The sequence below is a fragment of the Simochromis diagramma genome, unplaced genomic scaffold (genome assembly GCF_900408965.1).
Source record: "Simochromis diagramma unplaced genomic scaffold, fSimDia1.1 OVJJ01000822.1, whole genome shotgun sequence".
In the NCBI taxonomy this organism is placed as follows: Eukaryota; Metazoa; Chordata; class Actinopteri; order Cichliformes; family Cichlidae; genus Simochromis; species Simochromis diagramma.
The window spans coordinates 9,586,592-9,603,339 of NW_024387520.1; the positions used below are offsets into that span (position 1 = coordinate 9,586,592).

General features: G+C 41.6%; 1 protein-coding gene across 16 annotated transcripts in view; it reads left to right on the top strand.

The window, feature by feature from the left end:
- cacna1ba (calcium channel, voltage-dependent, N type, alpha 1B subunit, a) overlaps positions 1-16,748 on the top strand; it is a 332,183-nt gene that overhangs the window by 296,654 nt on the left and 18,781 nt on the right. For 15 of the 16 annotated variants that reach the window (XM_040019432.1, XM_040019438.1, XM_040019441.1 and 12 more), the window contains one exon: positions 11,736-11,964. In XM_040019432.1, coding sequence (XP_039875366.1) covers positions 11,736-11,964 — 229 coding nt within the window. The remainder of the gene's footprint in view (positions 1-11,735; positions 11,965-16,748) is intronic. The other variant, XM_040019434.1, reaches the window with a different exon arrangement.

Below are 16,748 nucleotides of genomic sequence, written 5' to 3' on the forward strand. Positions count from 1 at the left end.
CACAAGCTAAAATAAACTACTAATATTCCTAAAACAGATTTATTGCACCAACCTCAAAGGTTTTGATTAAGGCACTTGGATCCTCTCCCAGATGGTCAATGAGACATCTGATGACGACTTCTCGTTTTTTCTCGATGGAATTTCCACTCTGTAAAACAGGAAGTCTCAACTGAGGCAAAATTTGCACATTTAAAACATGACTTACCATTTCTAGCTTAAACATAACTATTTTTTTTTCTGTTGTTGACCTGTTTTCACACCCACCATCAAGGTAAGAACACCTGTGGAGCTAAAATATTGAACAGAAACCTAAGAAAAGCTGTTTTTAGTGGAAGGGCCTCTTCAATGCTGTGTTGGAACGTTTTTGTGGTTAGAAAATGCAATCTTCCTTACCTGAAGCAGAAGATTTAACTGTGCCCTGTGGCGTTGTCCAGCAGCACCTTTCTTGGCTTGAAACAAGGACAGGAGTTTGGATGAATACAAGTCCAACGATGACATGAACTTTGGTTCAAGGTTCAGGGTCATGATCCTATGAAACGCTGCACTGACCTGGATGGGAGAGGACAAAAAATCTGAAGGCCAAAATTCTGATTCAATCAAAAAAAAAAAAAAAAAAAAAAAAAATCTACCATTTTTTGCAACCTGGACCTTATTTTCTAACATGCAAAAGATTAATTTACGCATCCGGACATAAATCCATATAAGTGGAGTTGTTCAGTATGCAGACTAAAGCCTTAACATAAAGTATTATCTTCCACTAAGCTTCTAAATTTTATGTTATGAATTGCTTGCACTATTTCCCTGTGAGATTGTATAATCTTGGAGAGAAGAGGCGGAGCCAGGTTGCCCTCTGAACCATCGTCTGCCAGGCAGCGATGCGAGAGGAACACACCGCTGAAGTGGCGCACATATTCAGAATCATGTCAGCGGCTTTACAGAGAAAGCCTTTCAGCTCCTCTGGCAGCTCTGCTTCCTCCACCTTCCTGGAGATGACAAACGCTAGCAAGGCAGTGTTGTTAGTCACTGCAGCTGACTGAACAGTGCATTGATGTGCGCGATCAGTGAACCTTGCTATCAGCTGGTCAAGTTTGGCGGGATGGGCCGGTCGCTGTCCAACGACCTTGGTCATTTTGGTGCCGAAAACTGAAGCGAGGCTCGGCTCTAGAGGGGGAACAGGCGGAAAACTCCGGTCTGTGAAGCCCTCTGTGAAGCCCTAGGTAGAGACCGGCGCTCTAATCTTCGCTGGCTCTGCTGCTGCCTCAGAGAGGTAGGTCATCACCGCCGGGAACTGAGGCCAGATGGGATCTGGGCAACGAGAGTGAGCGGAGCCATACCTTCCCGCCAGATCATCAGATGGGGGTGGAGCAGGCTGAGGGACGGGAAGTCCCTTCTCACCAGCTGCCTCCTGGATGATGCCAGGCAGATCCAGGAGCAGCGCACCAACAACTGGGAGCAGCGTCCTCGCCGACGTGTGAAGGCCAGGGGTGGATGAGCGTCCCTTCTGTCGCCAGGCTGCCCAGCTGGGAGGCAGTGGAGCTGCCACCACTGCCGTTTTCCTCACGGTGGGTGGAATCATCCAATTCCGGCCCACCATCGAAGAACTCGATGGCTTCTTCCAGCGAGTACCTCTCTTAGCGGGAACGCCTCCTCAGCATCAGCCTTGAAAAAGGCTGACCTCCGCTGCTTTTCCTCTGGCGGGAGGATCTAACAGGAGCGGCAATAGGATTAAGGTGTGAGGGCGAGGTCCGCATGGTGAGGACCGAGGCAGCCCACGCAGACGGCATGTCGGTCATACGACATGATGTAGCCGGTCTGGCAGGATGGACACAGACGGATGGTCTCGCTGGACATCTTCTGGCTGGCTGAAGAAAAACGGTAGAGCCGATTTCCTGGTCTCACCGTAACTTATACTAGACCAGGGTGAGGCCCACACAGCAGGTGGGCGTGGACTGAAATACTTCAGTGCTGCGCGCACAAGGGGAATACCCACTTAAAGGGCTGCGCCTATACTCATGGTGACACTGGATGACAGACCATGAACTCATCAATATATTTACCGAACTGAAAAATTCTCAAAATTTAGATTTGGCATTTGTATGACTAAAATAACCCACCACAAAACCAGTATAAATATTTAGGTGGTATCACCATCCACTACTCAGCTTGTGTAAAACAATATCATATCCTTCCAAAATTTAACACATCAAGTCCTCTGAGTAAAATTACCTGCTTTACTTTGTAGTTGATGCAGATTTTTTTTCTCCTGGTGGTGAAGATGGTGCTGAAAAAATACAAATCAAAACTTTATCATTACAAAACATGTCACTGAGTAATCTGCCATAACACCAATCTCTTATAAGAAATTTTAACTTGGATTGAAATAAACATTTATTTATGTAAATTGGGAGTAACTAGGCAAGGCAAGGCAAATTTATTTGTATAGCACAATTCAACAACAAGGTGATTCAAAGTGCTTTACAGAGACATTAGAAACAAAAACAAATAAAAAGCATGATTTAAAATTGATTAAAGCAAGCAAACAAACAAACTAACAAACAAACAAAACAGTATATTAAATCAAAACACATAAAATCACTACAGTAGATAAAATCAGTAGTTAAATGTAAGTTTTGAAATTTAAGCTTAAAAGTGTGGATTTGGTGCTTTATTCAAATGCAGCTGAGAATAGGTGAGTCTTCAACCTGGATTTAAATAAACTGAGTGTTTCTGGAACTATACTATACTAACTAACTATATACTAACTATACTGGAAATGATGGTACTTTTGGCTTGACCAAAAGGACCAAAGCTTTTTTTTTTTAAATTATTTTCTGGGATCTGAAAGGAAGTAGGGCCCCGAGTCTAAATTTACTTAAGGCCCCATAGTACTTTGGACCGGCCCTGGATGAGGTAATCTGCTGACCCAGGCAGTCCTCTCAGCGTTCTCTCAAAAACTGGCCCTGTTCGGGACAAAGCTGAAAGCAGAGTCTTATATGCTCTGAAAGACCCCACATAGAACAAGAAAGCTAAGCAGCATGGTTGCTGCTATAAACTGTTCCGCGGGCAGGTCTTCTTAGTTACCAAAGCCATTGATCACGTCTGTTCATCTCCTCCTGAACAACCTGACAGAGTGAGTCAGGCCGCGTGACTACCGCAGCTCCCGCACCGCGACTCAACAGGGCCATTTTCTAGAAATGTCTGAGCACACCTGCTTTCACGTGGTTCCTAAAATGCCCCCGATTAAACGGTCAGGTCGCTGGTACCGGGACATTCCGGTCAAATTACCCGGAATGCAGATAGCGACTCAGAACGTAAAAGGATAAAAGGGCGCGGTTTCCCGCCGCCTTGACTGGAAGACGGGTTGAAAACTTAAATTAACGTGCACAAACACGCTGCGAAAAGTGAGCCACCATGACAAACGCTTTCTTCAGAACATGTTATAAAAGAACGGTGTGGATAAAGACAGCTAATGTAAGAATTGGTCACTTACCTGAAAACGTTACCAAGTCTGCAGTGGATGTGTGTCTGTCTCGTTCAACGTGCAGAAAATCTCCCATGAGGCCATGCTCCTCGCGCGCGGTACATGCCAAAGGTCATTAGTCTTACTCAAAGTTTTAAGTTAGTATTGGGGGACAAAATTATATTGATTTTGAACCATTAATAATTAAAGTTAAAGACAATGATAAGTATGAATACCAGTGTCTCAGTTATTATGAGTACTTTCTATGAGATATATTGAGTAGATTTAAATAATGCACCCTGTGTTTCAAATACAGAATTTTTTCTTTTAAATAAACTTGAACAAAAGAGCTCAGTTCAACTCAAAAACTGGTGTTGAAAATTTAAGCATTCTTTTCAGTATTTTCAACTCAAGATAACACTTTTGTGATTTTCAAAGATTTAATCAAGGTCATCTAACTTAGAATTATAATGATATTTACTAAGCCCCTGAATAATTTTTTAGGGTGTACACTGAAAGAGAGAGATAGAGAGAGAGCTGTACATGAAGTGTGATTTTTATCATGGTGGAAGCAAAACAGCAAAAGTAAGAGGGAATTCATGACGATGTTATGTGAAGCATAGTTCGGATCTTCTTTTGCTGCTGGTTCAGTCAATATTGTTTGGAGAGAGATAAAAGCTACAGCTTCCGAATCTAGCGCAAAATGGACGTAAACACAAAGCGCCAATGCATCAGAATCGGTGAGCTGTCGGCTTTCAGCCCCGACCGTGTCCGTGCAACATCACACTGATTCTGATCCGTCAGCGGGTCCATGCTTTGTGTTTACATCTTTGTGCAGAATCTGTTTACCTGCTCTCATTTATTGTTTTAGCTGTTTGGTGGTTGTTGAAATTTTGCTAGGTTTAACCTTAGATTCTGGTGTTTCAGGCAAAATAAATTTATATATGAAAAAATCAATTCAGGATTTTAATGAATCGATATCACATTATCCAAGCTAGAATCGATAGTCAAAACCCACCCCTACACACAACATTGTAAAGGTGTGTCAACCAAGACAGCCCTACAACATCCAGAGCTTTCAGGAACTCAGGACGAACCTCATCCACCCCACGATCTACCTGTGATCTACCTGCACGATACACGGTGCAGTCACGAGCAGTGGGTAGAATGAAACTGCATATACAAGCAGCGGAAATAAGCTTTCTGCGAACGGTGGCCTCTCTCCTAGAGATATGGTGAGGGCTTCTGCCATCTAGGAAGGGCTCAGAGTAGAGCTGCTGTTCCTCCGCATCGAAATTAGTCAATATGGGTGGTTTGAGTATCTGGCAGTGATGCCTCCTTGGGCATGTCCTACTGAGAGGAAGCCCCAGGGCAGACCCAATACACTCAGAGATTATATGTCTTGACTGGCCTCTTAACGCCTTGGTGTTGCTCAAGAAGATTTTCTAAGTGTACAGGCTGTGATCAGCTGACCTGCTGCTCTTTGTGGATATACACAACTGAATTCAACAAGATGTAAGCAGATGTTTCATGAGTTGTCCACTGTTTATGTTTTCTTTACATTAGACACTACACAGTTGGTATGAAGGTGAAATTTAATGAATCTAAGCATCATCAGCTAAAATTCAAATGAATCTCTGCTACATTTGATTAACCTCACTCCGACCATGAAACCACAGCCACTGAGCACACACTGTTCTTTACTTTAAATTCATCACACAGGACAGGAATCTAATCTGTTTCATTAAGCTACAGAGTATTTTCATGCAACCTTTAATAAACACATGTTGTCCACATTACTTTGATTTGCAACATGTTTCACAATATAAAAAAAAACATAATGTCGCATGCACAGACCCAGTATCTGATTTAAAAACATGAAGACATACATATATGTCATGGTCCTGGGTCATGTGACCCAGTATTCTGAGTTTCTTGATGTATTTGTTATTCCTTTCAGTCTAGTTTCATTTCAGTTTATCTAGTTACATTCTGCCATGCCTGGGTTACAGTTTTAATTCATGATTTATCAAGCTCCCCATTTGTCTCATCCCTGTGTTAAGTCTTTGTGTGTTTATCTGTCATGTTTCATGTCCAAGTTTTCTTTGTTTGTCTAGTTCGAGTCATGTCTGGGTCTCGTTATGTTTCCCGTTTTATTTTGAAGGATCCTTGTGTTTATTGTATTTAGCTTCACGTCCCCTGTCCTGTCATTATGTTAATTGTTATCAGCTGCTTTCCCCATGTGATTCCGCTTTCCCTGATCATTCCTTTTTCTTTTTTTTTTTTGCCTGTCCCATTTGGTAGTGATGGGCAGATGAAGCTTCATGAAGCACTGAAGCTTTTCATCCAATTGGTTCATCCCAGCGCAAAGCTTCTTGAAGCTTCATTTGCTCTAGTAGGACACCTACTGGACGTAAAAATATTAGTTGGCATGAATTTGTAGAGTGTGGCATTTTGCACACAGCCTGTAAATGTCAACAACAAAAGGAGTGTGTAAAACATGTGTATATTGTAGTGATGGCAGTACACTGTGTATATTTATACTGGCAGTATGGAAAATGATTATTTGGAAATGCTTAAAATGGAAATGATAATTTACTGTGAGGTGAGGTGTGGTTGGGGTGTGGACAGTAGTTGTGCTTTTGTAACGTTGAGGTATGGACAGCTACAGACTGAGGCCTCAGTCCTGCCTGTTCACATTTTATTCTGTAAAAATTAAATTTTCACTGCTTTTATGACCTTTAGTGGGGAGAACATAGCTAGGATTTAATGATTTAACAAATCTTTTAAATCCTTTGTCCTCCACAATGCTAAATGGCTGGGAGTCCTCAATCACCATGCTAACCAGGTCTTCATCTATTTGAGATTGTTCTTCTGAGGAAAGACAATAAAGACAAAGCAAAAATATAAATAAAACACATGTAACTTATTACAGTTGTATAATATTGTTATATCATTTAGTAACATTACTGCATGCTATATTATCATGGCATTTGATGGCTCACCTGGTCTTGCTCCACAATCGGTGTTTCCCTTATTCTCATGCAAAGCTCTGTAGTGCCTAAGCATGGATGAGGTGTTGTTGTTATTTCCCAGCTCCCTGGCACATAGCAAACACTTCACCTTGTACAAAAGTAAAGACAGCTTAACATAAATTGTATTGCACCATCAGTATTATGAAAATACATCTTCTGTAGAAATTTACATAGCTTGTTGGGAGGAATAAGATCAAAATGTTCCCAAACAGGGGAGGACATCCTCCTCTTCTTAGCTGGCTCCATTCTCTCCTGACTTTCTCTCCTCACTCTCATAAACCTCCAAACTCTCTCCAAACTCTCACTAACCGCAACTCTCCATCAAACACCCACATTTTGAATGGAGTCTGAGGGGTTTATATTAGGGCTGCCACGATTTGTCGACTAGTCACGATTACGTCGACTATCAAAATCGTCGACGACTGATTTAATAGTCGACGCGTCGTTTGAAGCTTTGTAAGATCCCAAAAGACGCAGGAATAAGTAGCAGGATTTAAGAGTGTAATAATGGACTGAAACAGAAGATGGCAGCACTGCATGTACAAGGATGCCAGCTGCCGTTAAACCCCGAAGAAGAAGAAGAAGAAGAAGAAGCAGCTGTGTCCCAGAATTCATAGCGCGGCCCAGCTTAGTTTCCAACAATGGCGGCAGCTAGTTAGTTTTAATATTACTCTTATTATTCTTTCTGGGTCACAAAATAAAAGTTTAACATATTTTCAGGCGAGAATGTAGCTGTGTAAACCTCAAATATCGGCTCAGTTTATCAGGACACCACATATTTTCAAAAGCACTCCGACGTTTTCGGAGACGTCTGTTACCCACTAGCTCGATAGCTAGCCGGGGGCTAGGTCACTAGCGCGGTGAGAACACCGGACTCCCGGCAAATTGTTTTTAAACCCACCGCCGTCTTTCGCTACTCAGGTTAAATATATATGAGTCACTTAGATAAATTAAAAATGTTGTTGTTTGGCTTTTTTTTTTTTTTTTAGTATTTTATTTGTTCCTGAGTAAATCGGTTTGTCTGAGATTAAAGTTATAGTTTTTACACAGCTGAATAAACGTCAAGCAGACAGCTGATTATCAGAAGTGTGAGATGCTGGAGAATATACTCCGTTGTCCTGTTATATTTTAGATAGCAAGGAGTTTATTAAACTTCACTGAAACAATCTGCAAATTTCATTAAAATTGAATAAACTATCATCTTGTCTTTATTTTTAGTTAGCACCTTAAAAGCTTAAAGCTGTAAGCTAATGATAGTTATATAAGAGCAGATGCTGCTGGTGCAATAAGCTGTAGTTTTACGTCCAGTGGATGATGATCTGATTAGTCGACTAATCGCATAAATAATCGGTGACTAGTCGACTATCAAAATAATCGTTTGTGGCAGCCCTAGTTTATATCGCTGTCATAGCTCGCGGCAAAGTTCGAACCGCTTCATGAACCAGTCACGTGGTACAGCTGGGCAGCGAGGCTTCGGACGTCATCATTTTCAGCTCCTCCCATAAATGAAGCAAGCCTCGATACGCGCATCGCGGAAACGCCCCCTCAATTACTTGACACAAGCTTCGAAGCCTCAATACAGAACGTCACATCACTACCATTTGGCTCTTTTGCCATCAGAATTATTGTCTAAAGGTGAAGAAAGATGCCCAATGGATTTACTTTACCAAATTGACCATCCCAGCCTTGCCGTAATGGTCTATTTGATTCACCTTTTATTGTTTATTTTATTTTCACTTGCTGAATACGGGACAGACTTGACTGGGGGAAAGAAGGGGAGAAAGAAAGAGGGAAAGAAAAACAGCTGAGATGAGGGACGGGGGAGAAGGGCAAAAAAACAAAAACCAACAGAATAAGCAAAAAAAAATAAATACATATATCGATCACCTGGATCACCTGTTGAGAAAGAAAAAAGAAAACAAGCAGAAGAAAACGAGAGTAATAGAATAAACAACATCACAATGATATATGGGAACATGACAGTAAATACTAAATATTAAACATTATTGTGCAGCACGTAAGATCGACAGCGCACAGTGTGCTTTGAGGTAGGAGCCAAAAAGGGTGTAGTTTGTGAGTGTGAGCTCCCGTGTGTACACCTGTGAGCATGGACACGCTTGTTTTTAAAAGGTTCCTTCATGTAATGATCTGCTAGAGCAGGGGTGTCAAACTCAAATACACAGTGGGCCAAAATTCAAAACTGGAACAAAGTCGTGGGCTAACATTAATATTTATTGAAAAAAAAATCTTCCTCCAGATATAAGAATGAATCTTTTCTTATGGACTCAAATAAGTTTTGCTGGAAAACTGAATATGGAACAAGCAAAGCTTAATATTAAACAATATATATATTAACTGTATAATACCAGTAGGCCAGCTCTAATAGTAATTTGATATGGCTTCGCGGGCCAAATGTAATTAGGCTGCGGGCCAAATTTGGCCCGTGGGCCAGAGTTTGACACCTATGTGCTAGAGGGTGTGGGGAGCCACTGCCCCGTCCTCCAGGGCATGAAGCAGGTATGGAGGAGATCAAAACTCCAGACATCCAGAGGCCCCCAGAACACAAGAGACCAAGGAAGACCAACAGAGGGGCAGCCGTCTCACTGTCCCAGAAAGAGCTGAGGAGAGTCCCAGATGAGGCCTCACTCAGCAGCCGCGGAGCAGAAGCCAGGGGGGGTTGCAGTGATGCGCCCGTGAGCTCCGCCGGCAGCCAGCTGTGCCTGAGTGACCAAGCCCCAGGCCGAGAGGCCGGGGGCACCCCACCTCCGAAGTGGCCCGATGTGTACCTGGGCGCCCATCCCTGGACACAAAGAACCACCAACGCACCGATGTCTGAGGGAGTCCGCCACCGGCAGGGGAAGTGGTGGGGGGAGATAGGCCTCCAAACCTTGGAGGGCCTAATATGTCCCCAGAGAAGTGGCGTCTGATACCCAACCTGACGTATAGACACAGACATACAGGCACACACAGATACAAACATCCATTCCCACCCTCATGCTCTCATATGCACTTACTCCACACTCAACCAACGTGGAGACAGACATAAAGCGTACTCTACGAACCAGGTCTAGGTACATTGCCCCTGGAGGGGGGAACTGCACCCAGACCCAGGTGGTGTTACCCTTTTCCCTGCGGTGGGGAGAAGCAGACCGCCCCGACTCCACAGCAGGGAGGCCCCACATTTCAGACCCCAGTCGGAGGGCCAACTCCTCCTCCTAGCCCCCCGCTCCAGCAGGCCGCAGAGAACGGGGTGAGAGAAGACTCCAAACCTCCCTCCACCCGCTCATTGTAGTGTTGATGCATGTGTGTTCTAAGGTGCATTTAAAACCCAGGAGGGCATGGAGCTACCTGTCAGAGAGCAGCAGGTAAGCGCATAGCCCCTCCTGCTAGCCCTCAATGTCTACGTGTATTTAAAATTGAGAGGTGGGCAACAACGCCAGGGGTGAGGTGTACACCCTGATGGTAATTTGGATTCCGTGTAGCGTGTCCACCCCCAAGATCCTATATGTATGTGTAATGAGAGTGTGAGTAATGTGAATGTCTAAGTTGTGGGATAAAATTGAGGCAGAGGCAGCCAGAAGGGGACAGAGGGGGGGTTGCCTCCTCCCCCCCGATCATTCCTTATGTGTACTTAATCCGTGTGTTTCTGCTCAGTCAGTGTCAGATTGTCTGTTATCCTCACCTCATCTTTTCATAGTTTCCGTTATTGTGTCACTGTTTCATAGCCTGCCTAGTTACTCTGTGTTCATAGTTTTTTCATAGTTCTTTCACAGAATGTCATAGTCTTTTTAGTTTACACAGTGTTCTCAGTCTCCTTAGTTTCTCCTTAGTGTTCTCTAGTGTTTTTGTCATGCCATCAGCCACAATAAAGGCTCGCTTTATTTTTGGAAACCTAGTTCTGTCTCCACCGTGTCTGCATCTGGGTCTACCTCTTCTTCTGCACCCCGCCGTGACAATATAAGCCTTACATTTCTAGTTTATCAAATACCAGTGAGCAGTCCTTACCTTTAAATATAGTATAACCTGTCTTCTTCCTCACCTCTCCTGTCTTTCGTATCTTTCTCCATCTCTGACTGAACTTAGCTCCATCTCTTCATTTAAAAAACAGTGTTAGCTAAAGCTAGCTACACATTGTGAGACAAACTGCACACAAAGAGTTTCTGTGTTTGCTGATATTTGTTGAGCTGATAGAAACGTTGCCTTTGAAATTACCTGAAGCAAAAAAAAACAAAAAAAACAAACAAAACACTGACACCTCTGACTTTGGCACATGTCATCTCTTTTAATGCAACATCCCCTGTTAATTAATAAATGAACAGGACTGCAATTCATTTGTTACTGTTTAGGTTCAAATTAGTTTGATGTTTGAAGACTTGCAGTGACAAAATGATAATGCCCCTCAAATGTGTTAAAACAAAATTAATGAGCCTGGTTTTAAAATGTAAGGAGTAGAAAGTAAAGATATTTGTTTAAAAATGTAGGGAGTAAAAGCAAAAAAGTAGTCAAAAAAATAAATACTTAAGTAGAAATTTTAGATATCTGTACTTTACACATTAGTGTACTTTGATTTTCAGAGGTCAGAAATAACAGTTTGTTTGTTTTTTTTTAGCTATTGCTAAATACAGAGGGTTTTTTTTCTGGAACTAGAAGATGTCTCTTAAAAAGTCTTATTCACCCTTCACTATTAATTTTGACTTTTTTTTTTTATAAATTTTCTGTTACAGATCATTCCAGTTGGGTGTTCCATATATGTGAAAAGTCTACAGAATGTTATAAAACCTGAAACTAATTCTATCTTAAAATAGGTTAATCAGCTGAATGAATTAGCTCCTACTGGTATGAGTGAAACACCTGGTCCTTTGCCTTTAATTTCCTCGTCGTGGGATCAATAAAGTCTTATCTTATCTTATCTTATCTCATCTTGATACTTACTTACTATTTACTAAGACAGACTTGTATGGGCAGATTGGCCCTGTGCTCCTAATACTGATGCATTCTTTAGCTAAATGTAAAATGTTTTCACTCCCTTTGTTGTGTCATGTGGGACAACAGTCAATTATTCTAAAACACAACACAAATGATTACATTTCTGCTGTAATGTATTTTCTTCATCAGATTAAGCAGTGGGCAATTACTGTGTGGATTAAATAATTAGATGCAGTTGTTACATGAAGCTGTGGGGAAAAACAACTCTAAAATGTATTGCTGACTGGCTTTCTCTATCCGTCTTTCTCCTTCAGTCTGTCCCTGATGCCAGCCCTATGAAGCGCTCAGCCTCAACTGTGACCCCACAGCGGCCCCAAGAGGTCAATTTAAGAGACTACACCCTGGAAAAACCAAGCCAGGAGAGAACCCACCACCATCACCGTCGCTGCCACCACCGTAGAGACCGAGACAGAGATAGAGACAGAGAGAACAGACAGAGGTCTTTAGATGCACCTTTGGCAGGTCAACCTCCCGGTTCTGCTGGTAAAGTCAGTCAGAATTTATTCACAAGCACTATCAAAATCACAGTGTACAAAGACATTCAGTATCATCTAGTCCCACTTCAGTATCATCTAGTCCCACTTAGTATTGGACTGTCCCATCATGCTATCCTATAATTTTATGTGATTGTTTTTAGTTCAGTTGCAATTCATTTATATGGTGCCAACTCACAAAAATAGTTTCCTTTAAAGGGCTTTATATTATAGGACGCGTGATCTGCAATATTAGCAAGAGCCCCAGCTACTCACTAAGAACAAGGACTTGGGTGACGATGGGGTTGAAGAAGTCCCTTTTAACCAGAAAAAACCTCTAGAGCAGTAGGAGAATAAAAAAGCGGTGAAACAAAGGATCTGGAGGAGCAGTGCACAGTGGATTGTGATCCCCAGCAATCTTAGTGTCCAAGATGAAGACTCTGCTTCCCATTCTACTTTGGAATGCTCTGTGAACTACAGGTATACCTGCAGTCTGAGAGCAAAAGGATTTGGGGAGATTTATTAGGATTTATTTACGATAAATGATAACGACTTAAAATAGAGAGCCAATAAAGTGAAGCTTAAAAGGAAGACATATAGCCTCCCTCACATCCTAGTTTTTCGGCATTACTAAAATGTGTTCCTTATTTTGATAGTATTGCACAGATGAAATAAGGCAGTCTTGTTTCTTTAACATGCAAGTTAAAGGAGACAGACGTTTGGGTCAAAAATAAAACTTAGAAGCAGAAAATGACACGTATTCCAGATATCCAGACTTTCATAGTCTAATCTGCATGTCAGTGGAATCACAATGTTTTCTGTTAACATCACCTAAGTAAGCTCATTGGGTGAGCATCACTTTGGTGAAGGTCAATAGGTTCACTCAACCTACTGAGTTCCTGTTTCTTTAATCTTTGACACTTAACTACTCCCACAGTTTTTGTGCTATTTTCACCATTCAAATTTTAAACTGTTCTGCTATTTCTGCTAATGCCAGCTACAGGGCTCTAGAGTGTGACCAATTTGGTCGCTTATGCGACTTAATTTCTCAATGGTGTGACTAAAAAAAAATCCTAGGTTGCACTGGTGCAACCAGCTGTTTAGTACAAAAAAAAGTCTCCGCAACTCTGAAAGTCTCTGCGTGGTCAACAGCAGACACACATTATGCCCATAACATGGTTTAAACCAATCAGAGATAGTCAGTGTGTACTTTTGAAAGTGCAGGCAGATAGAGAGAGGTGAGCAGCTTGAATAAAGTGATATTGATTCATTAAATCCTGAATCAACTTTTAAATATAAATGTATTTTGCCAGAAAGGCCAGAATCTCAGTTTAAACCTCACAAAACTATTTCAACAACCACCAACAAGCTAACAGTAAATGAGAACAGCTAAACGGATTCCACTCAAAGACGTAAACACAGAATGCGGCCCCGACACATCAGTGAAATGTCAGCTTTATCACCTGACGGCATGTACATGGACGCGTTGATGCTGAAAGCTGACAGCTTACTGATTCTGATGCGTCGGGTCCATGCTTTGTGTTTACGTCTTTTTTTGCGCTAGATTATGATGCTGCAGGTTTTGTCACTCTCCAACCAAAATTGACTGCAGCAGCAAAAGAAGATCAAAACTTGTCTTCACATTTGATAAACATCATCATGAATTCCCTCTTACTTTTGCTGTTTTGCTTCCGCCACAATAAAATCACACTTGCTGCACAGTGCTTTTTCTCTCTCAGTGTACTTCTAGAACAGTTTTCTTTCTCAAATCTCTGTTTTCTGCATTATTCATTCGATTATTAAGCACAAGTCATGTACAGTGCTGTCGGCTGCTGTTTTGTTTTTCTCCAAAAATGACCTCCAACAAGAAAGCCAAATTTCTGCTGTTTAATAGCGAAGAAATGTAAACTGCAAAACAAGTGTCCCCTCTCCCCACTCCCTTTCAGCGGCAGGCAGCAGCAAACAGATCATCAGAGGCCGAGATGATGATTAAGTTTAACATTGTCTACAATGTCTACTACTGCCAAAGACTGCCAAAGCACTTTAAGAACAAGGACTTTCAGTAACTTATCTTTCTTGTAGAATGGTGCTCCAAATAAAGAACTTTGTGTTGACAAGACTGTTAGTTAATAATTTAAACATCGATATTGCCTGTATGGGCAGCATTTTTATTTATTTATTTTTAAAGTGCACATGTAAAACTACAGTGTTAAGCGATGTTGTTGAAAAATTTGTGTGCACCTAAACTTTTGTGAAACCTTTGATTCAGAATATGAATGAGTATCTGCATCTAACAAAAAAGTTAGGCGCACCAGTGTAACCATGGAAAAAGTTAGTCTAGAGCCCTGCAGCTCTATCTTTTGGTGCTCATAACTTTTATGCATTTTTAAATATTAAGCTTTTTAACATTTCAACTCGTCATATCTTCTAAACCGGGGACTCCAGAGACATGAGCCATGTGCCAATATCTTCAGACACTCCTGACGGTCACGGTAAAATAATTTTTTTTCATACCGTTTACCGTTTTCCCATGAATTACGTTTGTTTCAGGATAGGAAATCTGTCTTTGCCTCACTGAGATGAGCAGGTGCCCTGAGAGTGGGCAGCACAGGTTTGAATCCTACTTGTGGTTGTTGCCGCATTTCTTTCCCGCTCTCGCTCCTTCTGTTTTTTTTTTTTTTCTTTCTCGCTCCTCTTCAGTGTACCTTTTGAAATAAAGCAGATAGTTCCGCTTCTTCAGCTGTTTTTGGCACATGATTTCCACTACATGGCATTCACCCAGTATTTTTGCAGGAAATGCAACTTTTACTAGTTAACAAAGCAATTTGCAGTTCGGGAAAACGATAGATAAATGAATAAATAAACAATCAAGAAATCCTCCGATTTTCTTCGATGCCACCATCAGGTTAGCGTTTCCACTTTGCCATAAGTTTTTTGCTGCTTAGTGGCAGTTGGTTTGCACTGACTAAAGGCTCACCAAAGTAGTTCAGACTCTTGTCATCTGTCTTACAGTAGATTGCATTGCAACATAGTCACTGAAATATCTCTTCTTGACAGATATTTACCTGTTCAAATGTAAAAAGATACTCATTCATATTCTGAATCAAAGGTTTCAGATTCTGACACCTTTTGACAAGAAGGGCAGCTCTCTAGCACAGGGGTCCCCAATCCCAGTCCACGAGGGCCGGTGTCCCTGCAGGTTTTAGATGTGTGCTTGATCCATCACAGCTGATGTAAATGGCTAAATGACCTCCTCAACATGTCTTGAAGTTCTCCAGAGGCCTGGTAATGAACTAATCATGTGATTCAGATGTGTTGACCCAGGGTGAGATCTAAAACTTGTAGGGACAGCGGCCCTCGTGGACTGGGATTGGGGACCCCTGCTCTAGCATCTTACCCCCTTCTTACATACTACTTCAAATATAACATGTACTGTCAGTTTAATATAGTTAAATACAAGGGGAAAACAATAAAACACATTATTGGAAAGAATATTAGGGACTTAACTGACAAAAAATGCTTCTTGATTTTAATGTACAGTGGGGGGAAATAATTGCTAGCTCTCTGGCATGGAGGGGGACACACTGCTGAGGAGATCAGGAGGATTTTGATCTCAATAACCCCTCAATAAAAACCAACACACTATAAATAAAGCATAAAATCTAAACATATAAGTGTGAGGAGTTTCAAAAGAACAAGCACAGAAAATTAGTAAAGTCAAAAAAAAGGACAAAACAAGAGCAACATCCATCAAACGGTTAGTTACCACTTTGTCCGAGTTTTGTTGAAGTCCTGAATTCTGCGACTTTTCAGGAGCTCAGCTTCCCTTCTTTCCTAACCATGAGCCCTCCACTGAGCAGTAGTACTTCTCTGACTGTAGCAGATCACTCCTGTTATTGCTTCCAAGGTTGCTCTGTTAGAAGCTAAGGGTTAAAACAATTAAATTTGCACAATTAAATCCAGATACTTAGATTAAAGTAGATTAAATACTTATGTAAGTATCCACTTTCAAAGCAGTACTGCCACAACCTTGGTTGGCCAAGTAAATCATGTTAGCATCATAAAGCACTGTTTTAAACCATATTTATTTACAATTTGGAAAAAGAAATTTGGTGAATTAATTAGCAGTTATTCTGCTGTATTTGCTGTATAGCAGTAGAAATACTAAAAAAGGACACTGGAATCTTAAAGAACAGAAGAGTTCTAAAGCAACTTCTGAAACCTCTGTACTACTGTCCCATTAGTCCTGTTATATATTATCTAGGGGTGCAACGATATTCGTATCGATATTGAACCGTTCGATACAGTGCTTTCGGTTCGGTACGCATATGTATCGAACAATACAACATTTGTAATTTATTTTATCAATTTTCCTTCTGACGATGCTGTCTGTGTTGAGCGCTCAGTGAATCTGTGTTCGACTACTCCGCCTAGGCTGCACTGTCGAGCGCAGATCCACTGAGCGCTCAACACAGACAGCATAGTCAGAAGGAAGAGCGCAGGGCAAGCTAGCGAGACAGAAGTTAAGCTCTACTTGCAACAGGCAAATTGAACCTCATTAAGATCTGGCGTTTGGAATTATTTTGGTTTTCATGTGACGTATGACCCTGAAGGTAAGCGAGTCATGGACTAAAGTAAAACAGTATGTTGGATGTGCCATGCAATGCTCAATTACATTGGTGTGAACTAGTGTGTTAGCGCAGTTAGCTCGTTAACGTGTTTGCCGTCTAGCCCCATGCACGGAGCGATCGGCGGTAGCTCGTTAACGGAGATTTGCCGTGTTGTGGCGTTAAG